The following is a 26,904-nucleotide window of genomic DNA, read 5'->3' as shown; positions in this document are numbered from 1 at the left end:
TAAATCAGTAAACAGTATGAGGGTTGTTACAGCCGCCGATACCACAACATGTAAGGGTCGGAAGAGGGGAGGACCTCATCGTTCTTGTCAGCCTATACAATACTGTCACGACGGGCATCCCACAGCTGTATATATCGCATATGATACAGACTCTAGTCAGTGTCGGCTCGGCCACGTCTACCAGTCGCATGCAACCGCCACTCGGTGTCGCATCGATCCGGCACGGACTGGACCCGACCAAACTGTCGGAGGACACAATCAGGGAGATGCACTCAACCACGTCAAAACAAATGAGTGGCACTCTCGCCATCCATATCTTCTCACCTAGTCGGCAATAGTCTGGGAGCGTACTGAGGACCCCAGCATAAGGCTGCCAGATAAACTACAATAACGACAAGTCTATTAAAAATCGCTCATGAACATATACACTCCATATAACAATTAAAATTTAGGTATTTAAATTTCATACCTCGCCCTCTATCATCTGGTCAAGCTGGTCTCTATACACGATGACTACGTGGGTCGATACGACCTCGTGGCCCATGTCAACCCTCCACCGGCTACCTCGAGGTCCGGCTGGCAACTGCATGTCTCCCTGGCCGATGGAAACTTCACCAGGAGCAACCACTTGCCGCCTAGACGGGGTAATGCGAATCAATCTCTCCCACGCCCAAATCTGCAATAGTTTGAACGCAATTACAATACTGATATATGCCATACAATATGAATTGACATGTAATAAAATTCTTACTAACCTGTAGCAAGACAAGGGATCCTCCGATCTCCTTCGCACCCATCTGAGCTGCTCGACATAGCATCCTATACAAGCATGCCAAAGCTGCGGCGCCCCAGCTGTACTGGCCGATCGCGTCAATGTCTCTCAACAATGGCAAGTACATCAGCTTGAGTAGGTTTTGTGACTTATCAAGAAGAAGTACCCCCCAATAAGCCACAGAATATATGCTCGGGCATGCTGCTGTACTAACTCATCTAGAGCCTGATCTAGAAGATGGCCCTGAAACTGCTCGAATAGTCACCTCACCCTCAGTCTACCTGCCTGTAAGTTTGTAGGTATAGGTGCTACTCCTAATAGCTCGGCACATAGGGCTATCCACTGGTCCCTCGTCAATGATGGGTCAGCTCCAATAACTGCTCGCCTATCAATCCGTAGACCATATAGGATAGATACATCCTGCAATGTGACGGTGGCCTCCCCGATTAGTAAATGAAATGTATGAGTCTCTGTGCGCCACCTCTCGACGAGAGCAGTGATGAGTGGGTGGTCTAGTCTAATATGACCTATACGATAGACACCATAGAATCTCGCGCGTAATAGGCACTGCAAGACTCTATGGTCCAATAGACGCTCCCACAGGCCGGAATCTCCCCGCCGGCATATCACCACGGTGCGTGCCTCGTCCTGCATAACAGAATGACTAGTTTAAATTATAGCATTATCACATAATATAAAAAAAAAATGCAAGGTATTTTCATTGTAAGCATAAAGTCCAACAGACGTTATTACATATCGGATCCTCCCATATACTGTCAACCCGATGTGGATGACTGAAAAGTGGGACCTCATCAGGTAGATGTGTCATGAAGCCTGTACAAATGAAATACTAGATCATAACAATAAAAGTCTCATTTAATCATAACATGAAAACTGTAATTATTCCATAAATTACGATTTGTAAAAGAAAAGTATGCTCAACTATTTACAAATTTATATTTGTGTGACACCATATATGGAAATAATTCACTAAAATGTAATTAATTTTTATTTAAAAAAACGGTATTGGTAAGCATGTAATTTAACTATAACAATTAAACTCTAATTATTCCATACATGACGACTTGAAAAACAAATGTGGTCGATTATTTTAAAATTATCAATTTGTGTGCCACTAACATGGAAGCAATTCACTAAAATCTAAATTTATCAATTTATGTGCCATTAAATATGATAAGCAATTCAACAGAACCTACCGTTATCTATGCTATAACTAATATAGAAATCTTTTACAAAATAGTTTTAGGGTCTCGGTTACATAAGCTTAATAATGACCAGTAACATGTGGATAGTTTTCCTGCATAAATATTTGTGAAAAAATTGAATGAGAATTTTTTTTTCAATAAGAGGTTGCTAATGACATTTATGGCATATTTGACAAAACTTCATTATTGATTTTGTAATGGTAAAAGTTCCAATAAAGTATAAAATTTGTAAATTACGTAGATCTGATTCATAAATTGTAAATGTAAAAAATGCTTACAGCATTCGAAAATATTAAATTTATTCATAAATAATAAATTTTAAAATGGTAGAAAAACTATGTGATTTTCACTAAAATTTGTAATAGACATTTTCAATCAAGTAGAGAATAAAAAACATAGGCCTATGTGGTATAGTTAAATGTTTTTGCATACATATTTAGTTTAATTTATTTATTTAGTATGTTAGTTGTAAATTTTTTCAAGGAAATCAAACAATTACAATATATAAAGAATTAAAAATTAGAAATGATCTGTTACAAATAAAAAATGATCTATTTAAATGTACGACTCCGTTTACAAATAAAGAATTAAATGATCTATTACAAATAGAGAATTAAAAAATGATCTATTACAATATGTAGGTATTACATAGTCTTCATCGACCAAGTCGTATCGGACATGTTCGCCTGTCATGACCTGTCTGCTGGCACTCACTGCAACGAGCGGTCAAACGCCTATCTGATATATCCATCTCATTTGGAATACGAGACATAGATGTACGACCCCGTTTTACTTCTCGCAGACGAAGTACATTAGGCATTAAGGTCCACTGCGGATTATCCTAATAATCTTGATGCAGTTTTGGATTGAATTTAGTTTCCCAAACCCTCATGTATATAGAAAGCCTATATACTAGATCAACGTACTCGAATGGATTGTCACCGCATTCAGATATTACAACGAGCATATGGGAACATAGATAGTGTCTTATCTCATATTTCCCATAACTGCACGTGGGTTGATTCATCTGCACAATTTGTGTATTGTGACCTCGTCCATGGCGAAAAGATGTTTGCACCTCAAATACGCGGCGGGGCCTATCAGAAAATTGTAATATAAACTAATCAAGTTCATGTTTTTAGGTGTACTTAACTTCACAACATAATAACAACAATTTAGTTTATATTACAAACTAACCTGTCATACGATATCAACTTGAAAGTATTTGCCCTTGCGATGCCATCCTCAATAGTTTTTTGCATCTCTCTAGGGTATTGGAACTCATTTCGTACATCTATTTCAACTTGGGCTCCCATCTCGTCAAAATATTTTACGAGCCGCCGAAATGTAAATTCAACCATAGCTGAGATAGGTAAGTTCCTTGCACCTTTCAAGACGCTATTGAAGCACTCTGCATCATTGCTGGTCAATACCTCCCACCGATATCCACCGTCATACGCAAGGGCCCACTCCACAGGATTCATCTTGTGAACCCAATTGATGGCATCTTGGTTAATAGCCTGTATTTGTTCTAAGTAACCATTACACTTTCGTCGTTGATGAGCACTCCCTACTTTCCATGGAAGTTGTTTCAGCTCCTTATTTTTGAACCTAGTGTTAAAGTTACTACAAACATATCGAAGGCAGTGCCGATGATATCCAACAAATTGGAGTGAGGGATTCAGCCAATGTCGCCTCACAGTAGCTAAAATACTCTTAGCTCGATCAGATATCAAAGTCACTCACTGTCGGTCCGTGACAATATGTTCTTTGATATTTGAAATAAAGAACGACCAAGACTCCAAACTCTCCCTGTCGACAACAGCGAATGCAAGTGGTAATACTTTGCCATTGGCAGTGACAATCGTTGCTACAAGCAATACACTAATGTATTTCCCGTATAAGAATGCACCATCTATGTTTATAACAGGCCTACAATATCTAAATCCATCAATGACGGGTTTGAAAGACCAAAAAACAAAGTGGAAGACGGGCATATTGGTTGTACCTCCGGTATATCTATGCTTCCATTGCACGATGGTGCCAGGATTAGATGTTTGTAATGCATTCATGAATTTAGGCAACAGCCTATGTGATTCATCCCAATCCCCGAATACCATTTTAATTGCCTTTACCCTTGCATGCCACGCCTTCTTGTATGATATACTATAGTTCATGGCCCTTTTGATATCTTCGATGACATTCTTAATTGGTATATCAGGTTCATTCTGCATACGACAATACCTATGAGTCAGATTATTTTGGTGTGAACACTATAAACAAACAAATATGTATATAGATGTAAACATTTATTTTGTATACTCACCGCAACTTGTCCCAAAAGATGAGAAGCAATGTAACTAGAGCTAATATTAGTGTGGTCCCTGTTCATTCGTGGGTATAAACAATGGTGAGGACCCCTATACTGTTTTACTTCAAAAAGACCATGTATCCTACTAAGAGATGCACGCAACCACCATCTGCAATCGTGCTTGCAAGCACATACCCAAACGTCTCGCTTGGAGGCTACGACTTTATACTCTCAATTATTTGTTGCATGGTACAATTTCATAGCATGTACGAGTTGCTTCTTATCAACGAAAATCATCCATTTGTCCAACTCTGGATTTTCAGCGTTCCAGATTCGGTTACGTGGAACGACATTGCGGTTACTAATGTCAAATTCACCACCCCTGTAAATGTTTTCATAGAAAGGGATTTCAGGTCTAGGTGGAATGGGGGCATTCTAAATATCAACGGGAGCGTCGGTATCATCTTCTTCATCAAAATCATCTGATTCGCCCAATAAATTTTCTTCATCACACATTTCATTCTCATCATTGTCTAGGGCGACATCAGGACTGTAAATGTCACTGTCAACAAACTGCACATAATTCATCGTTTCAGCCATATAACTTCAACTAGAGTGGTATGATGGCTGTAGGTGGGCACATCTTCCGTGTTATTGTGAAATTCAGTCTCATATCCACTACGTGAACTTGATTCTACACCACGGCCTTGAAATGTCTGTTGTGTGTAGCCCACTGCATAACATTCATTTGATTCATACATAGGAGACTGAAATGCTGTCGTGTCAATCCCATGTGTCAGCAATGTAGTGAACGGACGAGAATCCATCTGTGTCATATTCGGGACATGGTGTACAACCTCTTTATCAATGTACACTTCCAAACAATTTGGTGGTTGAAAACTTCCACCGATACTTAATACAGTATTCAATGCCTCATCGTCATTGATTGGTAATATTTTCTATTTGCTGGTTGCTTGCCACTGGCGATAAGGATATCTACATTTGAAGATCAATCGGACAGCTTCCCCGTAACTTGCCACCTTGGACATAAACATCTCCTCAAAATTGCTAAGTGTGGTGCCAAGTTGCACCCCATATATCCCTTTCGACTCAGCATCATATGACACACCTTCATCGGGATCCCAAATTATGTTTCCTCCCAGTAGAAGATAATTGGAACAGTTGCCATATATTTGTTTCAATGAAACAATAAACATTAAAATATCAATAACATACATACATCGAATTTTACTTCTAAAATAATTATATGAATTTTAAATCATTTAATTACAATTACTTGTGAGGCAATAACTTTATTTAAGTAATCAGTAATTGTAATCCAACAATCATTATTCATTTTTTAATTATAATATGAGTTAAAATAAACCTTATGTTTTGGATTTTTTAGCTTTTTAAGAAAAAAACTTACAACACAAAGAATGTTGGTTTGTTTAGACATAACTATCTATGGAACTCCTGTGTTCTGCTTTTTCCATTATTTATTACGATTAACATCATGCTCTTGTGCACGGTAAATGTAAATTTTTCTTTTTCCATATTTCTTCTTCTTTATTTTGATAACATTTCAGTGTTGATTTGATTTTTGTAAATTAACCTGCTTTTATTTTTGTGTTCGTTATTTGAATTTGTTTAGGCGGACACTTGGTGAAAGGAAGTTGTGGGAGTCAAAAGACAATTTATATTTTTCTATAAGTGACATTTATATCATAAGTGACATTTTCCTATAAAAATAAGCCCTCTTATTTTTGTCAATTTATATTTTCCAGGGTAGAAAGAACTGTAGAGGTGAAACATTACTTCAATTTATATTTTGTCAGCTGTGTATTTGTGTCTCAATCTGTTTATTAGTGTTTATTTTCTCATTTTTTCTCACTTATTTTTATTTGTATAAAAAAACAGCTGAGATTTCATCTCTACGTGGAGTTTTTATTTACTTCCTATGTGGAGACTCTTATCTTTTCTGCGTGAAGGTTCTTTGTTGTCATTGCTCTCTTGTCTTAATTCAAAAAAAAACATCAAAATAACTATACTTCTTGTCTTAATTCTTTGTTGTCATTAGTCTTTTTTTATTCTCATTCTTTTTTAGGTTGGATATGCTTTGTTCATATGATCCTTTTTTGAATTCATATACATGTATAGATGTCCTATACAAAAATATTTATTGAACTAGTGGTCAAAAATAAATTTTGAATCACATAGCAGCAATAACTTTAAATTTTGAATAAGTCTAAGAATAAAAAAATGGTTATAAAACTGTACACAAAATGTATATAGATAGATAAAATTTTTCAAAATAGTAACAAACTGTATAAAATTTTATGCGTATATATGTATTTGTATTCAATTTTATGATCAATTTTGTTTGTTTATAACAAAACTACAAGATTTTTAGCTAGTGACCCATTTTGATTTACAAGATCTATTAAGAGACAATTCTAAAGATTACAGTTATGGCAGAGTTTAGAGGAAGATCAGATACATGCATGCGTATTATTTAGTATCCAGAGACGGTGTGTTTGGTTTGTGTTTGTAGAGTAGTTTTTGAGATAAAAAATACGAAAACTTATTTGGTTTGCCTTCTTTCAGAAATAGTTGTGGAAAATTATTTTAGGAAGAGAGTTTTACAAAAAATGATTGATTTGATGTGTATGACAGATAAAGTTATTTTGGAAAGTAGGTAATCAAACAAAATTTTGAGATTTTTTTGAAAAAATTTGTTTGGTTTGATTACTCTTGAAAATTTGTTTGTAGAGAAAATTTTCCCAAAAGTTTTTATGAAAAACAAACCAAACAAGCCCATTATTTCTATGATTTGAATCCATAACACTCGAATTATAATAGATTTATTTTATTTTATATTATTATCAGTATAATAAAACAACCTTACCATTGCGGCAAAGGCCTCCCTCCCTCAATATGATCAATTTTTAAAAGGCATTTACTGAAAATAAATAAATAAATAAATAAATAATAATAATGACTCTAAACAACCGTTAATTTAGGCAATGATTTAATCGTACGCATGTAAGCGGGACCAATTTTAAAAACACTTATTTTGTTTTGTTTTCATAAATCTTGATCTATTTTTTAGTATTTTGATAAAGTAGACAGATATATCACACATTTAAAAAACACTTCATTCTATCAAATATTTTTCTTATTCAGTGAGATTTGACAAAATTGGACAAGTCATACAAACATCTTAAATCATAGTGTAAGTTTTGTATGAAATTATTGTTTTTTTCATTGAGTTGAAAGAACTCGATTGATTTGGACAATATAAAATAGAGGTTTCAAACATTGTTCTTCATTTTTTAAAACTGGTGATCCAATTCTTCAGATTTATGAACAATTAAAGATAAGTTAATTTGATTTACTCAAACTTATGCCATTAGGGACCTTAATGACAAAGTTATTTCCTATGTGAAATAGTAACCCTCGTCCACTTTTTAGAGGTCCTAGAGGCTTTGTTATGAAATGCAAACAAAAAACTCATTTTGGCTCGTTCAATACCCATTTCAAAAACTTTTTCAAATTTTCTTAAGTTTTGTGAGGAAATTTTAATTTCTACTATAATGCTATTATATGTATTACAAATTTAGCTATTAAATTTTTTAAAATTGGTATTACAAGATTGTAAAATTAAATGTTAGGATTTTATGATGAAATGTCTTAAAATTATTCTAATATCAAAGTTAATATTTTTTATAAAAATTATTATTTTTATTGAATGTATATTAAAAATAATACATGATATAGTGGTTTGGTTTGATTTTTTAAATTATTTTTTGATTTTTTTGAAAAAATATAAATAAATTTGACAAAAATAAATTGTTTGCTCTGATTTTCCAAATGGTTGTGGAAGAATGTGGCATCTCCCCAAATTTAGTTTTTTTAGTTGGTTAGCTTGGAGGGGCAGAGTGCAATCTGGTCTAACATACAATTTATATCACATCCCAAGTCAATTTACGTCTTCCCCTAACATTTCCTTTTACGGTGATCCCATCACATTCTTCTCTACCATTTCATCTGCTAGTCTACATTGTATATACCAAACCATCTTAGTTTGTTCTCTCTCAACATATTTTCAATTGGTGCTACTCTTACCATTTAATGTATATTCATTTCTATTTCTCTCTGTCCAAAACTTACCAAACACCCACCTAAGCATCCTCATCTTAACTACACTCATTTCATGAGCTTGTAGTTTCTTAATTGTCCAATATTATGTGAACTGCAAAGTATCACTGGTCTTACAATTGTTTTATAAATTAACAACGCCAATTTTGTTAGCATCATTGATCACATAATATGCCAAAGGCACTCCACTTGAACCTACTTTGATTCTATTACAGGTGGGAATTTCTAACACAACATGAATCGTACACGAAATTAGGGGTTAGGGTTGAACATCTTCAACACAAACACAAATATGACACTATATAATAACATGATAAATAAATAGGGTTATGTCAAACCTGCATAATATGAAATTGACGCAGATAACCCATTTAATAGATAATTAGTTACAAATTTTAATGTTATTTTCATTAAAGGATGCCAGAAATGTTTAAATTTCTTATGTAACCTACACAATTAAATAAAGAAAATACGTAAAATAGTATTTTCAGGTTAATATAGTCATTTTGTCTTTTATTTCAGAGAACATGATCTTTTCATTTATTATTTTGAAGTCAATAAAAATATTTTTTTTTGAATAAAATAGAGTCAAAATTAAATAATTTTTTTTTTGAATAATTTCATTTAGTAGAGATTAGTTTCATGAAATTTAACTTAGGAAAAAACGTTAATCTTTCCATACACTTAGTATTTTTAATTGAAATTCATATTATGAAATTCATATTTGTCATTTTTTTGAAAAATAAAAATTGACTTTAACCCCCTTTACTTTACTCCATGTATGATTTACCTCTGATATTTGAAAATAAAAACATAACCCCCTTATGACCTATCACATGTTTCACACTTGATGTTAACTTGGATTGAACATCTGACGGTATACTTCATTTAGTCCACAAATCACAAGAACATTATAGTTATTTCCAAATTATTTGGGTAGTTTGCACATGTACATTGAAATGAAATTTGCCCTTTATTAAATATGCACAATGTCTTGAATTGAATAAATACACCTAGAGGGTAAAATAGTATAGTGAAATAAATCAGGTGACAAATACCATTTCTCATATAGTATAATAGACGGCAGATTCAAGTATACAACCCCACCTTGATATTACCAAGTGAAATACTGAATAAAGGTGCATATATATCTAGTACTATTATAAAGAGAAGTCTTCTCTGAGTGTTTATATCTCATATTTTGGATTTTTCAAAAATACCCCTATATCAGTTATATGGGCAGTTATGCACTAAATTCTTTTTTTTTTTTTTTTTCAAATCTCTCAACTTTTGAATTTTTCAAATTCATTTCAATTTTTAGATTTTGAATTCAATCATACAGTTTACAGTCTTATTTTCTGAAACAAAATGATCATATATATGTAAGCATGTGGACCTCGAATTGAAATTGCCAGTCCACCTTAATTCTCAATTCATGAATTTCATAATATGAATTTCAATTCTCAATTCTCAATTCTTATAATATGAATTAGGGTTTTAAATTAGGGTTTTGAATTCACAATATGAATTTCATAATATGAATTTCAATTCTCAATTTAATTCTCAATTCTCAATTAGGGTTTTGAATTTCATAATATGAATTTCAATTCTCAATTCCTTTTATTAACAAGCAAAAAATATAATTTCCAATTCAAAATTCTAAATCCTAATTTCAAAAAATATAGACAGGATTCACAATTCAAAATGCAAAAAATATAGACACAATTCAAAATTCAAAACCCTAATTTCTGAAACCACAAGCATAATTTCTGATTTCACAATTCAAAACCCTAACATTTCATGATTTTATAATTTCATAACCACACATTTAAAACCCTAACACATTTAACCACACATTTCATAATTCAAAATCCTAACACATTTATAATTTCATAACCCTAATTTCTAATTTCATAATTTATGATTTCACATTCAATTGAAAACCTTAAAAATTTTCACAATTCAAAACCACAACATTTTTACCAATTCAAAACCACACATTCACATTTTCACAAACACAATAAACACATAAAATACAAATGAAACAGAGAGAGATAGATGCCATACCATGGACAGAGAGAGAGAGCAGAGACAGAGAGTGAGAGCAGAGACAGAGTCTGGGAGCAGAGGGAGAGCGAGAGCAAAAGGGAGAGTGAGAGTCTGAGAGCAGAGCAAAAGGGAGAGTGAGAGCGAGAGTCGAAAAAAACGTAAGTGTAAAAAACATGATTGCAAATGAGGGGGCTTAGGGGTTTTATATAAGTTGTAAAAGTGTAGTTTCAATCCACGCTTTCATTTATCAACAGTGAAAGCGTGATTGTGAATCACGTTTTCTTAACAAAACAAATATACACAGTGAAAGCGCGATTTCGAATCACGTTTTCTTAACAAAACAATATGCACAGTGAAAGCATAGTTTGGAACCATATTTTCTTCAGAAAACAAAATTTAAACAATATGCACAGTGAAAGTGTGGTTTGGAACCACATTTTCTTCATAAAACAAATTTAAACCACGCTTTCTTAATTAAAAGCGCCATTTGTAATAACGCTTTCATTATTCATTAAATTTTTTGCTCCAAACAGTGAAAGTGTGATTTGTAATAGCCTATTATCCTAATTTAGAAATTCTGTTCAAATTAAACTTAATTTGATAATTAAGATAGTAATTTGGCTTAATATGAAAAAGCCTTCCGCTTATGATTTATACTGACCCTATAAAACGGAAAAAAAAAACAAAAGAAAACAAAATAAAGGCTCAAATTAGAGGAGAAGAGAGAGAGAGAGAGTGTGTGTGACTGCGTGAGAGAGCAAGAGCCACTGCGAGGAAGAGAGAGCGACTGAGACACAGAGAAGATCGAAGAAGAAGAGTTCAAGATCGAAGAAGAAGAACGTAGAAGAAGAAGAAGCCGAACGAAGAAGAAGTGTACCTTAGATAACTGCAACGGCAGCGAACGACGACCACCGACGAGCGACGAAAGACCACTGACGACTAGGTTTCTCTCTGTTCTCTCTCTCTTTTCTGTTCTCTCTATCGATTTAGGGTTAGATATTGTTTGTTTTTTGTTTTTTTACAAATTGACCCCACAAAAGTTTCATAAATTATGAAATTGACCCCGAACGTGTCCCAATCGTGTCCGCTAGGTGTCCACTACGTGTCCGACTGGCAAAAAATAAAAAAAAAATTCGGACACTTTCTGCTGCGTGTCGCACGTGTCCGTGTCTGACACTGATACGCAGTCGTCATAGAGTTGTCCGTGTCTCTCATAATGGCTTCTGATTCTTTCAAGATTTGCTTAGGAAGGATAAAAACTAAGGACCAATAAACTTATATGCTGAAAAGAACAGATTGAACAAGTTGGAGCCTACCACCATAACATAAGACAGAAATTTAGTTGTCCAAATGTTGATTCTATTGATCATTCTCTCATTAAGTTGGTCACACTCTGCAGCTTTTAGTCTAGAGGAAATCAGAGGAACCCCTAGGTAATTAATTGTCAATTTCCCTTCTGGTATTGGCAAAATGGATAACAGATCAGACTTAGATTCATTTCTAACTCCATGGAGGAAGGAAAAAAAAAAAAAAAAAAAAAAACCTACTTTTCTGAAGATTATGTTGTAGGCCAGATAGAAGATGGAACTGAGATAACATACCCTTCATGATTTGGAAAGAGCCCCTATCGGCTCCACATATAATGAATAGATCATCAGCAAATGCCAATTGAATGAGATGTAAGGCCTAAACTTTCCAATGGAAGGTAAAACCACCTTCTCCCACTCTTTGCTGCAGCATTCTATAGAAACACTCCATCACAATTGAGAAACACTTAGGGGAACATAGGATCACCTTGCCTTAGACATTTTTTTGCAGGGAAATAATCAACTAGTTCTCCATTTATGACTACTGAGTACATAACAGTGGAAATGCACACCTTAATCCAACCAACAAACCGAGTGGGGAATCCCATGTGTCATAGATACCAATAACAAATTCCAATCCACAGAGCCATAGGCCTTGATTAAATCAATTTTGACACACACCTTGCTGGTCGTTCATTTCTGTGTTAAACTCTAACAACCTCCTGCATCAATAAAATGTTATCAACTATTGATCTATTCTTGACAAATGCTGATTGTGAGGAATTGATAATGTCAGGGATAGTACTCTACATTCTTCTAGCCATAATTTTTGCTATACATTTGTAAGCCTAAAATCTTTTACCATAATGGGGTTTTTGACCTGAGGAATCCAAGGTGATAGTTGTACTTCCAAGCTCTTAATAAATGGCCTGAGGAAAATAATGATTTAACTGCTGTACTCAAATCCTTCCCAACCACAGCCCAATTTGCTTGGTAAAATTTGGCATTAAACTCAACCTGAATGGAGAACAAAGCATTTTTAACTTCCAGATCTGTTTCCTCCTTATCTATGAGCATGATTCCCTCCCTGGTGCTAATGCTTAAAATCTTATTATACATCCTATGCACCCAATTTCTAGTGGGAGAATTTAGTGTTATTGTCTCCTAATTTCAACCATGTAAGTCTGCACTCTTGCTTCTTGAATGTTTCTTCAGCCATACTATTATAAACGGTTTACAAAATTTATTGAATTTCTGTAATTAAAAAGTTGGTTTCATTTGTTAAGAAAATAAAATTTTATTCCTTCTCTCTCCTATCATCAAAGAAGATGATTTTGGTCGGGAGGCTGAGGTTTGTCTACAGATTAGTGACTCTCTCTCTCTATGGATATGAGGTGGTGTGAATGAACGAGAAGTTGTAGAAATCTTCTGTGAGGTTGGGGTTTACGTTCTAATGGATAAGATTAATTGGTAAAGGTAGTTGAGCCTCGGGATTTGCATTGGAGTTGTTCTTTCAAGCGGAAGCATGTGGATTGAAGAAGAATGGGTTGTTCGCATGCTGAAGGTCAATCAGGCATTGGAATGTGGAATTTTGTTAAGCCTATTGGATGATTTGAATTTCTGAGCTCTTCTTTTTTCGAACTTTACTCGTCTTTATCTTTCTTTTTGAATTCTCAGTTCTCCCATTTTCTAAATTCCTCTATTTGTGAATCTTATTTTCATTTTGAATCTTCTTGTTTTCTTCATTTTTATTTTGGGCTGCGATCGTTTGTGGCAAGAGATGGTTGTTTTGCGACTAATGTCAAACCGAAAGAGCTACCAGGGGTCGCCTTTAAGGTATAGATGTGTTCAGGAGATCATGTCTTTTGAATTCTCAATTCTTCTTCTTTTTCTCCTTCTGAATTCCAGATTCGCTCTTCTTTTTTTTTTCTTTTTTCTTTTTAATACATTCTTCTCCTTCTTTTCTTCTTCTTCATCATCATCATCTTTTGAATCTCTGAACTCTTCTTCTTCCGAACTACACTTTTCTCTCTCTTCTTCTCTAAATTCTCAATTCTTCTTTTTCCTAAATGCCACAACTTATGAATCTTATTTTGTTTTGGCATCTTCTTCTTTTTCTTCATTATAATTTAGGGCTTTGATGGTTTGTGGCAAGAACTACTCGATGTTTGTTTTCGTAAAGAGGGTGTGGTTAAACATGATTTCATTCGTTGGAGGAGGTTGCCGAGGCTTTTTCTACGAAAGATGGTGTTTGCAAGAGGTATTTGGTAATTGCATGTGTTTGTGACCGATGGAGGTCACTAACGATGGTGGTCGGAAGTGCAAGTAACCGGATATGGGGGTCGGTGATGGCGATGAGCAATGGGTGGTGGGTCGGAGGGAGTGGGAGGGGAAGGAATGAAAATTTTCTTTTCTAAACAAGCAAAACCAACATTGACATTTAATTCTTGGAATTTAATAAATTTTGTGAACTATTTACAACTCTTTGACAACAAAAATTGACACCTAATTGCTTCTCTTTGATACTCAATTTTTTTTTTATGCAAAACACAAAGCTGTAAAAACAAACGCTCTCAGATAGGGCCGGGTAACGTTTAGTTTGACTAATTTTTTAAAAAAAATATAATTGAATGCTCGTTAGGTTTCTATCTTCGATTTCAAATAATTATAAACAATTTACAAAGTTAACATATTTCCTGGAATTCAACATAAAAGTTGGTTTCGTTTGTTAAGAAAATAAAATTTTATGCTTTCCTCTCTCTCTCATCCCCTTCGGCCACCACCCCCATAGGTCATTACCACCACTGGCCATGACCTTCGGTGAAGTTGCTTTTGGTAACCCAATGACGATGATTCTAGTCGAGAGGTTGAGGTTTGTCTGTGGATTAATGACTCACTCTATGGATATGAGGTGGTGTGAATGAATGAGAAGTTGTAGAAAGCTTCCTTGAGGATGAGGGTTACGTGCTTGTGGAGAAGATTAAATGGTAAAGGTAGTTAATTATTGGAGTTTTGTAAAATTGGAGGGGTGTGAGTCAAGTTGTTTGAAGTAGATGCATACAAGTTGAAGGAGAAGCCGTTGATTAGTTATTCTTGCATAGTAACATGTTTAGATTATTTAGGAATCACATTTCGTGAGAATCTGGCTTTGAATTGCATCAAAGTAGAGTTTTGTTGGGCTTTCTTTTCTTTTCTTTTCTTTGTTCAATTTTTACCTATTTTCTTTTAGGATTCCTCTTTCTGAAATGATATGATGTTTGCAAAAATTGTTTGAATTGTGTATTATAAATATCTTGAGGAAATTAATTTCATGAAGTTTGGAAATACAATTGATTTGGGGCTCCTGTTTTGGCTATATTTTGTACAAATTTCTTTTTATCTCTTAGATTGTTTGGAGTTTTTTCCTAAAATTTGGTAGGTATGTTAATAACATATAGCGTAGTGTCCTCAAAAACATGAATCCTAAACTTTAATAATTTTCGTCACTATGTTTTGCAAACATGAATCTATTTTTATCACTAGGGTAGTGTACTAAAAAACTTGCATATGTTTTTATTCCTAACCTTTGTCTTTTGAATATTTTGCGAGTTGTTATGGAGATAGGAACCTTTGATCATGGATAGAGCTTAAGGAAGGAGACCCTTTGCTTGCTCTTTAGTTTGTTGCCGCTAACAATTATGTACTCTCCCTCCCCGAAGTGAGATATAACTCGACATTTTGGTATTTTGATTAGTGTGGCAACTTATTAAAGAGTTTGCAAAGTGGCGTCGACATGTGGTTTATTTATTGTTTATTTATTTCTGTCATTTCCATTGCAGAGAGAGAGGAAAGAGATGTGGTTGGGTGGTGGAACTGGTGGAGGAGCTAAAACAGCCTTTGTGAGGTACTTCTGTAGGAAATGTGCACCAAATGTGAGGAAGATCAACCCGAAGGTAACCCCCCAAGAGGCCGCCTCCATAGCTCAAGGTCTCTATCAGGTTATCAAGCAACACGGCCCTCTCACTGTCTCCAACACTTGGAACCACGCCAAGGTTATATCTACCTCTGTCTATCTCGCTCATACATGTTAACTTGAAAATTGAATATACTAGGAGCATGGGATTGCCATTATTGTTGGTTACTTATAACAATTAAACAAAAATTCTTCATCATGGTTAATTTTACGCAAATTGCTTTGCCAAATTTCTTTAACTGTTGTGAAGGATCCAGGCTAGTGGATCAAAGAGGATAGTTTGGAGGTAAGACACTGTATTAGCTAGATTGGAATGTCTTTACAATTAGATTTCAGTTGTGGAATCCAACTACAAGAAGTAATTCATTATTTTAGAAATTAAACAGTTGTTTGTTCAACATTTACCCACTCGGTAATCATATGGAACCAGTAAACAAATAATTTTTTTTTTGTTAGACCAGCTGCATTACGGTAGTCGTATGGAGCCATAAACAAACAATTTTTTAATAAGAAAAGCTGCATTATGGTTATTTCTATGATACATTGTGTTTGGGTACTTCCAATCTTGTTTTCACTAATTTGCATTTTATTTTCTCAATTTACCCTTTTGTCATTTGTAATGTCTTTTTTCCCCCCCCCCCCTTTTTGTACATCTATTCTCGGCTTTCAAATCATGTGCAATTTTCTACCAGAAAATGATAAGTCAAATTGCTACAGAAGTTTCTTATTATCCATATTAGATTGCAATATATATATATGTATATATGGGTCATCAAATAGATAGTTTCGTATGATTAGTTTAGTATGAAGTGGAAATGAAGGACGTGGAAAAAAGTGTCACTGAGGTAGTAATCATATGATTATAAGTTTCATATAAATGAAAATGCTCTCACACCAGTGGAAGCCCCAACTTGATACCTTCAATCAAACCCTGTGATTTCAATATTTTGATGTAGGGCAATGCTATGAGTGCCTTTAGAAGGTTATTTTCTCTGCTTTTGTTGTAGTTTAATACTAATAAAGGACTGAGGGTTTGTGATTTTATGATTTTGTTGTAGTTTATGATTTTATGATTTTATGGTTTTCAACGTTAGATTTTGTTCTTAGGGGAGTGATTGTTTGAGATCTAGGAAAAGGTGCAGATAGGAATAGACGATGTCAGATCTTGATAGTGGAAAGAAGCCAAGGTATTCAGAGGGCGATTGGGCTGCTTGTATGAGATTCGGTGGCTGAGCACCAGATTTCGGGTGGCGACCAAGATCTAGCGTCCAGGTTTTTTGGGCCAAATGCAAGGGGGTCGGAGTACCTTGCTGTGTTGGGTACGGGGGGATGAAGGGGATTTTGTTGTACAAGTTGTGGTTGCATTGGGTGCACTGCGTGATTATTTTCATTCTATGTTATATAGACTCGAGTACGGATGTCAGGTGCGCATATGTATCTAAAGGTTGGACTTATCAAATCATAAATTTAAGGATACGTAAACTCAGCAAAAAAATGTCATTTTTTTAATATTTTTAATCTAGTATATGAGATAAAATGGTGCTCTATATAACTTACATTGTCAAAAAGACATTTATAACAATTATATAACAATATGTATATATAATAATAGTGTTATACACAATTATATAAGAAGTGTCCATTGAAAAGTAGTCGACACATATCGCATACCCTTGTCTGAGTGTAAAAAATGGCGTACCTAGTGCATGAAGCTCCCGCTTGAGCAAGGTATGAGGAAGAATTGATGTACGTAGCCTTGCCCCCCCAAACGGAGAGGCTATTTCCACAACTCGAACCCTTAACCACCAAGTTAGCAAGGGGTAGCTTTACTGCTATGCCAGGTTTGCCCAAACCCTTGTCTGAGTGTATTTGATTTATTTTGAAGAGCCGGTGTAACATAGTTTTCATTCTGCAATCAAGCTTCGGTGATGGGTGGGAGGGTGTTGTGTTAGTACTTGAAGGTTTTGATCTAAGTGGTGGTTGGGTCATTTGGAAGGAGATGGTGGAGGGGGCGAGCAAGATGAGGTGGCCGATGAAGGAAGTTACAGTCATTGCCGGGAGGACCAATGGGTGCGATGTGGAGGTGCGGCATGGGTCGAACGTAGAATGGGTGCAATTATTGGATAGGTGTCTGGTGGGGGAGGGTTGGGGAAATAAGGGCTTTGGGGGGGGGGGGATGTGGTTGGGATTCGGTGTCAATTTTTGCTTTGGAATATCCTAAACGTGCGCCATATGAAGTTCAAAATTCGCCCTTTTCTTGTTTCCATTTTTGCCATCATTCTCCCCTACATTCAAAAATTCGACCTCGAATTTTGTAATGTTAAAGTACTAGGATTCTAGAATTTTGCACTAGCAACTATTCAAATAGATTTTTATGAAGCAACAATGAGAAAACCACTTCATTAATATTTTTGGAATGATAAATTCAATGGTCGTGTGTTTGAGTATACTCCTCCTTAATTTTGCAGGGTTTGGTAGCAATAGGAAAACCAAAGCATTGTGGTCTCGCTTTGTTTTTGTTATCTTTTGGACCATTTGGGTGGATAGAAATGTTGTGTTTTATGATGAGTTAGATGTGGCATCTTTGCGGGATAAGGTGGGTTATTTGGCTTCATTTTGGGCTTTTGTATCTCCTCCTTTTAAAGGAGTTCTATTCTTTTTGATTTCTAGGGATTGGGCTGTTATTTGCCATTCTTAGTTTTGGGACATTTTTTGGTTTGTTGTTTCGTTTTTGCTTTGTTTTCTTTTCTATGTTCGAGGACTCCTTGGCGTCTCTTTGTTTCATGACTTTTTATTAAAATTCCTTTGTTGATGCTCAAACAAAAAAAAATAAACTCAATGGTTGGAATTCCTGACTGCCTTTTCTTTGACTTCCTTTGCTTCTTTAGAATAATGATCATTACTCTTCTCCATGGGTTCTTGTGTTACAACATCAATTTTGACCTTTGTTTCTTCAGTATCCTTAATGTTGGTAACATGTTAATCTTTCTCTCTTATAGTTTCTTCAAGCACACCAGCAGTTTCATCCTTTTGCTCCTTCATATTGTTTCCTCAAAAATTGCAGCATTCAATCTATCGATGGAAGTGTTCATATCTTTCAAAGTTGTATGGGTAGGACGTACTTGACTCTTTAATGATGCAATATTCATAGCCTCATGATCTCTTGACAAGGCTTCAAATTTTGAATCCAATTCAGCATTGGTCAATGCTGTAGTAAAGAAAATAATTTTAACAGCATATTGGTGAAAAAGGATCATCAAATTCTGATACCAAACTAATGTAAGACAACTTTAGGAAACCTAGCCTAGGACTACCTACAATTTGAATTGTGGCGGTTTTTGGTTGTGGAAAGCTTCTAGGGTTAGGGTTTTAAGAGGGAGATAAAGTTTCTTGGATTAAAAGCAGCAGCTTGCAAGATTTCTAGAATTAGTCATAGAATTTTACGGACAACAACTATTTACTTTAATGTGAATTTAGTGGCCAAAGTGTTGGGGATGATTTGAACTTGATTGGTTAGTGTTTAGGGGCTGAAAAGGGGTTGTTTTATGCCTGTGAATAGTATCCTAAGCCTAAGCTCTGATCACTGTTTTCCCTCTCTTCCTTCCATCTGTCCTATAGTGTGATACCCGTCATTGAAGCCATCATCCTACAGGGTTCGGTCATCATCATTGCAGCCCATAGCCACCACCAATCGAGTTTTGTTGCTCATCATCACCAGTAAGAGGTGAACTAGAGGTGGTTAGCTCCCTCTTGAAATTAGATTAAGGACTACCATTGATCAATTGTTTAGGTGTACATTGGGCACATTCTATGAAGCACGGATACTTCAAATAGGAAAACGTATCCGTATCGGTATCGTATCCATATCGGATACCGATACTCCTTGGATACTTATGGATACGTATCAGATACTTATTAAAAGTATCGGATGCTTTTTAATTAATTTTAAAGTATCGGGTACTTAGTTTTGAAATTTCGGATGCTCCAAGTCACATATTATCGGATACTTCTTAATTAATTTTGAAGTATCAAATGCGCCAAGTCACATATTACTCCTTTTACGAAATTAGAATTGTATCATTTCTTGCATAACATCATAATATAATATAATTGCGAGGATAAATAAAATATTTTTACAATACTTTGCTTAGTTTTTTTTTATAAAAATAACTAAAGTAATAGAATTCATCAACTTGACATATCTTCATTGTATCATGCATGTCCCCTATAACTACATAGAAGTAAAGATTAATAAGATAATATAACAATAGTAAAATTAAATATCAATAAATAAATAAGCAAATAAACTTGCATAGAATATTTTTGACTAGCAAATAAACTTGCATAGAATATTTTTGACTAGTGCAAACGGAAAAAGCATAGGGTCAAGTTGTGGATTGTTTTGATATTATAATATCAACATATTAGACTTGATATTAAAATGAAATATTTGCAAGACCTATTGAAAATTTAAAACTAAACTAGCTACTACCTTAAATTAATACCTAATTCTTAAAGATTAGTATTTTGCATCATAAAGTTACTGTGGTTTCTCAACATTCTTGAGCTTATGTGTAACTCACTACTAATAATTTATTTATTTTTTATTTTTTACAAACGTATCCTAGCCGTACCCGTATTCTACTTTTTTAGGTTTTACTGTACCGCCGTATCCGTATCTTATCATATATGTATCCCGTATCTGTATCTGTGCTTTCTAGGGCACATTGAACTCTTTGCCTTGTGGGTGTAGTTTTTATTTGGTTCATAAAAGGACTGTAAGTAATCTCCTACCATTTCTAGTGTTTTTATAACTAAATATTCTGATTGAATGTTTCCTATTAATTGAAATGAAATGTTCTATTATTTCCATATGTTTTATAATGATTGTGGATCAAGTATGAAATGGACTCTTTATCAAAAATTATTTGTTCATCTATCATTGTGCTATGAAAATATTCAATTTATTTCCATATGCTTTACAATAAGAGGTCCCTAAAGTGTCCTCTTATGGGTAGTTGGGAGATGAGTAAAGGCCTACACCTACTCACAGAGGGTAGAGGACCCTAGAGTGTCTGCTTATGGGCTGCTGAGAGATTGATCTTTCAATCTCTTTCGTATTGAATAACATTAGTCATCTTACTGATTCTTGTTCACATACTTGATCTGGCTAGTTGTGGCAGTTGGTAACTTACCAGGCTGTCGAGCTCACTGTTTTCTTCCTGTGTTTCACAGATTATGAAAACTAGAGTTGTGCGAGATAGTTTGGGGCTGAGTGCAGAGTGGAAGATATTTTGAAATCTTATTTAAATTGTAGAATGCTCCTATATTACACTCCCCCTAGACTAAAATATGGAACTGTAGTTGAGACCTTAACATTGTAATAAAATGACTTTTTTGAGGTTTATCTCTTGAATTTTGTGGAGTACGAATGAACAGGTTTTCTTTTAGCCTTGCATGCTCATGTGACTAATTCTTACAAGTGTGTGGCGTTGTCACGTGCCCAACTAGTTTGGGTTGGGGGTGTGACACCTATTAAGCATAAAATTCAGTTGTTAACCTATAGGGAGTTTGAAGAGAGTTGGGAGTCTTGCACGATTTTAGCCTTAGTAAATCAAGGAGAAATTCATATTCCTACCAAGTCACCAAGAAAATGAATGAAGCTATGTAGAGGTATTCTACCTATGATAAGGTACTGTTTGAGGGTGTTTAGTACACTGGACTCATGTCATATGTTGGTAGTCTAAAACTGATTAATAGGATTGATTGTATAGCTGCTAATGTGGACTCTGAGTTGGATATACAACTTTTGATGTGACTGGGCGTGTAGGGCTTACTACTGGAGGTTCACTGAAGAGACACCCTCGGGTTCGTAGGAGTTGAACACGAAACTTATGATGCTAGGGGTGTGTTAGACCACTAACATTCTCCGCTACACCTCCAAGAATATATTAAAGAGTAGTAAGAAACTGGTGTAATATGTTTAACACAACGTTTATATATATACAAGAAAGACACAAGAAATAAAAGGAATAGAGAGAGAACACTTTTCTCATGTGCCTAGGGCTGCTGAAACATTCATTTTGAGTCAGAACTAACTGGTAATAAACTGAGCCTCACTGGTAATGGGCTGTTTAAAACCATTTTACTTCACCAAAGTATAAAGGGAACACTTTAGGAAAAATGTCTCACACCTTAGGAAAGATGAGGAAGGCACTGGTTTTAGTTGATTTAAGATAAGAATACTTTTTTTTTTTTATCAACAAAAGAAACTTTGTTGATGATAAAAACGATGTACATATAAAACAGTGAAAAAGAGGCATCAATAAAGGAAAAAGGCAAGTGCTCAAAGCGTCATAACACCACCTCCAATCCCAACTAGGTTGACACCAAAAGTGAAGCCCAATCATATGCAAGCACACGCCACAGATTGGCGAGATACCTACCCAGCACCCAAAGAGCAACAAAACAGTGAGAAAAGGAAACCAACAATTACCACAGAAACAGAGAAGCCTCCCAAACCCACTCGCCAAAAACCAGACAAACAACAACAGCAAAATAAAGAAAGATTTTTGATAGGAACACTTCCATCCAATTGACAACCATACTGAAATGCTCCAACCACCTGCTGGACGCAGCACAGCCCCACCAAGTGTGAATAAACAGAGCAGAAATCACACGTCACCAAACAAACCCCTTCTCCCTCCCAAACCCAACCAGAAAGCCTTTCTGAAAAACAAACATTCAGATTGCACTCCTAATCTGATTCAATTGGAACACAAAATCAGACATCAAGAACTCTTTGAAATTTGATTTTGCCTTTACCCAAAATGCCACTTTCAACAAAACCAATTCAGGAAAGCACTTCCACTTTAGTTGAATTTGATTAACAAGTTAAGTCATTTCTCGAACGCCAAATGGTCCAAGTAATAGCAAATGACAATGAATCCCAAATAACTCTCCTTTTTTCTTACCCACACACATTGCCACCACTCCAGCAGAGAATTAATACAGGATGGGAGTACCCATGACACACCCCACCAATTGTGCAATTGACCAGAAAATTTGAGATGTTGTTAGGTGAATAGATTTTGTTATTGCTAGAGGCTGCGTGACAGTTGTACCCCAGCCCCTTGATGGGTAGGATGTGTTGTTGAAATACTGACAACAGCGGACCTACATTCAAATTAAGGGAGGCTTTGGCCCCCCCAGCTTTCAAAGCACACCTTACAATGTTGCAGTGTTTTGCAACTTAAGGGCAAATTTCACTCTACCTCCTTATGATTTTGCCCTTTGTCATTTGGAAATAACCACATAACCCCCATGTAGTTTGTGAATTAAAACGCACCATTAACTCTGTTAACGGCTTAAATAAAATGACTTGAATGGCCCTTGCCCCTACTAACTCAAACCAACCACCGTTCATTTTTCCGGCAATCTTCCATTGGCCCTTGCCAAGGCACTAGCACTGCAAATATCATCTCCATCCACACTGCCCCCACTGACCCAAACACACCACCGACATTTAAAAACCTGCCATTCTTTAAAGATGTCACTTTGTTTGGCTTTGAAAAAAAATAAAAATAAAAAAGACATGCTTATGTGTTGTGTATTGTTCTTTCTATCTATTAAATATTTACATATATAGTTTGACATTAAATAAGTGTTTGATTTGGACAATCAATATCAAATTAAATATATGGTAACAGTTTGCAATCTCAATCTATGCGGTTTGATTTTATTATTTGGCAATGGGCATTAAAAGTTCATAAAACTTGATTTGCTTTGCAAGACGGTGGCAGCGGGATTGATTAGAGGGATTGACTAGGTAGTCATAGGAGGTGAAGAAGTGGGAGGGGCTTAGGGGCTACTGACGGTGCAGTGGATGTGGTGTCACTGGTGGGTGTCATAGAGGGAGCCAAGGCGATACACTCGGAAGTGGAGGTCTGTGTTACATGGACTCGGCACTTTGGGGTGAAGTACCCGTGTCAACACGACACGACACGAGTGCGGGTGTGGGATCTGTGTCGGATTCGGTTGTTCTCTCTCGGACACGGCTCTTTACAGACAACAAAAGAAATGAAAGAGGAGAGAGCAAGAGAGAACCTGGTTGAAATCGATCCAATGGAAGTCGAAGACCGACGACCTCCAGTCGAAGCTCCATCAGTCGATTGAACAGTCGAACACCCCCAGACGACTCTCTCTCTCTCGCTTTCTCTCTCTCCCTCTCGATCACAATCGCGATCGATCGATCGATCGCTTCCTTCGCTTGGCTTCTCTCCCTCTCTCTCTCCCGTCCCTGTCTCTTGATTCACATCTATATTCGTATATATCTATATAAAATAATAATAGCTAATAACTATTATTATAATAACTATAATAATAACAATTATCTATATCCATTCGTATATATCTATATAAAATAATAATAGTTAATAACTATTATTACAATAACTATAATAATAACAATTATTATTATATATTATATAATAATTATTGTATAACATATAATATATTTATAAGATAATATATACTTATATATATTAATAAAAATAAATAAACACATATATGTAAAATAATTATTTGTTATTTATATAATATAACTCATCTTAATAACTATATTTAAAATATATATATATATATATATATTTAACGTATCCCCGTATCTGTATCCAAATTTGGATACATATCCACGTATCTTTAATTTTTAATTTTGAAGTGTCCGACCCCTAGATACGCACCCGCATCTGCACCTGATGCTCGTACCCGCGTCCGTGTAACATAAGTGGAGGTTGATGGGGGAACTAGAAGAAGAAAAGAAGAGGAAGGGAAGTAAAGAAAAAGAAGGAAAAAGGAGAAAACAAGGTGCTAATGGCTAGGAGGAAAGGAAATAGAAAGAGAAACAATAGAAATAGAGAAAAAAGAATGGTAATTCTTGCAAATTTGAATATGTAAAGGGGGTATTTTTGTCTTAAAATTGACCTTACTCTTCACATAGGCACGTGGCTCTCACAATCTGTCATCTTTGACAAAAAAAACTAACAGTGCATTTTAGTCCACAAACCACATGGGGGTTGTGGTTATTTCCAAATGATAAAGGAGCTATCTGCACAGAAGCCAAATCACAAAGGGGTAAAGTGAAATTTGCCCCAAGTTAATTTCTGCATGTGGCCCCAGCCCCTCCATCATGTAACAACTATTACATGGCTTTTCTTAATCAATTGCTTATTATATTTTAGATTCTTTCTTCCCAAACAACAATATGAAATGAAATAAGGTAGTGTTGTTAGAATAGGAAATATGTGATTGTATTAACTGCTTATTTATTCCCTTGATTGGTGTAATGGGCTGGCCTATATATTATGCCTTATGGCACTCCTGTAATTACTCAACATTATTAATATAAAAGGGAATGAAATCTAACTTATTCCCTAATTCCTTCTTTTCTCTAAACCTACATGGTATCAGAGCCAAAACCCTAGCCCTATCTCTCTGTTACTTTCCTCTCCCGTCCAAACAGTCTAGACTGACCATTGTAGCCCACACCCAACCTCCCTACCGTCAAACCCCAGTCTAAACACCCTTGCCCAGCTTCGTCGTCAGCCTCTTAGGCTTCGTCGACCATCTTTGCACCTTCTAGGGGTTGTCGGCAGTCCCTCTTGCTTCTTAGAGGGTTGTTGGCAGTCCCTCTAGCTTCTTAGGCCACTGTCGGAACTCCCTTTGGCCATCTGGGCCCTCATCGACCAACCTTCCTTCTGCGTCTGCCTCTGTCTCTGTTGCCGCCTTCGACTTCACCTCTTGTCTCTATCAACCTCGTCTTTCATCTCCAGGCTCTGTTTGTATTAGTACAACTCTGTTAACAATTTTTTAAAACACAATCACTAAATAAATAAAATAAATAAATAAATAAAATAAAAATAAAAAATGGTTGCTTTCTGGTGATGTAAAAAAAAAAAAAAAAAAAAAAAACTTGTTTCTTAATATTCTTAGTGGTTATTGTGCTTGTTACTTCACTCTCATTTTCTGGGTTGTGATTGGCATTGTGTTTGAGGAATCCTTAATAGAGTCTCAATGGCAGATTTGACCAGTGAATGTACTACCTCTCTGCCATCTCATGGCGAGAGTTCTGTTATCTCTTCCACTATGACTGATAACATCCACACTGGCCTTAGAATCACCTCTTCTCTATTCAATGGTCAGAATTACTTAGTGTGGTCGCAGAGTCTAACTATTTTCTTGAAGAATAAAAGGAAGATGGGATATGTTGATGGGCGGGTTTAGGCACCCAATATCACTGATCCTCATTATGACCAGTGGGAGATCACCAATTATCTGATTATGGACTGGTTGATCCATTCTATGGTTCCGGAGATTGGAGAAGGCTACTTGTTTATGGACATTGCCTAGGATATTTGGGAGGCCATGGCAACTACTTACACCAGGAAGGAGAACTTCTCACAAGCTTTTGAGTTACGTCACTCCATTGAAAGGTCGGTACAAGGTGAGCAAATTATCCTTCAGTATTTTACCTTCTTTAGCAATGGGTGAAAGCGACATGATCACCTTTAGGATTACAAGCCTGTCTGTCCCACTGATTTTGCTGGTTACTGGAAGTTTGTGGCGCAAGAGCGGGTCTTCAAGTTCTTGGAAGGCTTAAATGTGTAGTATGACCGGTTCGAAGCAGAGTACTTGGCATGGATGTACTTCCTTCTCTCTAGGAAGTCTTTGCTTTTGTGCAGAATGAGGAGAGTCGCCGTTCTGCGATGCTTCCTTCTGCTACTACTGATCGCTCAGTCTTGGTTTCTGCACCCTCGCGCGATGGTGACTATGTGACTCGTGGTTTTCATCATTCTTCTGAAAAGGATCATCTTTACTATGACTACAGTTGTTGACCTCGCCACAGACGCGAAACTTGTTGGAAGCTATATGGAACTCCCTCTGGTGGCCGCGGCGATCGTCTTGGTACTCGAGGGGGTCGGTCTGGTACTAGAGGCTGTGGGGCCAATGCCCGAGCCCATTTTTCAGACACTGTTGAGCCACCATCTTCATCTCCAGTTGTCTCCTCCGCTGCTGATGTCTCGGGGTTATCTGTCTCGAATTTTGAGATTGCTTTTCGCCACTTGCTA

General features: G+C 35.8%; 2 protein-coding genes and 1 long non-coding RNA gene across 11 annotated transcripts in view; 1 reads left to right on the top strand and 2 right to left on the bottom strand.

Moving 5' to 3' along the window:
- Window positions 1-36: 36 nt before the first annotated feature.
- On the bottom strand, window positions 37-10,843 carry LOC114259845 (serine/threonine-protein phosphatase 7 long form homolog). 3 transcript variants are annotated; one of them, XR_014345093.1, is made up of 5 exons: window positions 10,538-10,636; window positions 1,526-1,606; window positions 756-1,420; window positions 470-676; window positions 37-382 (listed from the first exon to the last, which is right to left on the bottom strand). XR_014345093.1 is itself a non-coding variant. In XM_082896228.1 (5 exons), exons 1-3 carry the CDS (start codon window positions 10,692-10,694, stop codon window positions 1,034-1,036), a joined length of 633 nt encoding a protein of 210 aa, XP_082752354.1. In that variant the 5' UTR covers window positions 10,695-10,843; the 3' UTR covers window positions 37-382; window positions 470-676; window positions 756-1,033. The 3 variants fall into 3 exon arrangements, 1 of the variants encoding a protein (XP_082752354.1); XM_082896228.1 differs by having other exon boundaries at window positions 1,518-1,606; window positions 10,538-10,843; XR_014345092.1 differs by lacking the exon at window positions 1,526-1,606 and having other exon boundaries at window positions 10,538-10,643.
- Window positions 2,530-6,437, bottom strand: LOC114259833 (uncharacterized). Its single transcript, XR_014345095.1, has 3 exons — window positions 4,325-6,437; window positions 3,196-4,226; window positions 2,530-3,095 (listed from the first exon to the last, which is right to left on the bottom strand). It is a non-coding gene; the product is annotated as an uncharacterized LOC114259833 (long non-coding RNA).
- A 318-nt stretch (window positions 10,844-11,161) lies between the features above and the next one.
- Window positions 11,162-26,904, top strand: part of LOC145803031 (tumor necrosis factor receptor family protein) — a 32,102-nt gene continuing 16,359 nt past the window's right edge. The window contains exons 1-3 of one of the 7 annotated variants that reach the window (XM_082896230.1): window positions 11,162-11,462; window positions 15,430-15,523; window positions 15,645-15,857. In XM_082896230.1, the coding sequence (XP_082752356.1) occupies window positions 15,660-15,857 (198 nt within the window). In that variant the 5' untranslated portion in view covers window positions 11,162-11,462; window positions 15,430-15,523; window positions 15,645-15,659. Of the gene's footprint in view, window positions 11,463-15,414; window positions 15,524-15,644; window positions 15,858-26,904 lie in introns of all 7 variants that reach the window. The other 6 variants (XM_082896232.1, XM_082896234.1, XM_082896235.1 and 3 more) reach the window with 6 other exon arrangements.

Source organism: Camellia sinensis, chromosome 11 (assembly GCF_055761805.1).
Source record: "Camellia sinensis isolate YWXY chromosome 11, ASM5576180v1, whole genome shotgun sequence".
Lineage (NCBI taxonomy): Eukaryota > Viridiplantae > Streptophyta > Magnoliopsida > Ericales > Theaceae > Camellia > Camellia sinensis.
Note: the sequence above shows the minus strand (reverse complement) of the source record. Positions and strands in the feature narration are given on the sequence as shown.

Coding starts and splice junctions, on each gene's coding strand:
- LOC114259845 (XM_082896228.1), bottom strand. CDS start 10,694: ATGTTTTTTACACTTACGTTTTTTTCGACTCTCGCTCTCACTCTCCCT. Junction 1,607..10,537: donor GCTCTCTCTCTCTGTCCATG/GTATGGCATCTA, acceptor TCATTTGTACAG/GCTTCATGACACATCTACCT. Junction 1,421..1,517: donor AGGATCCGATATGTAATAAC/GTCTGTTGGACT, acceptor TCTGTTATGCAG/GACGAGGCACGCACCGTGGT.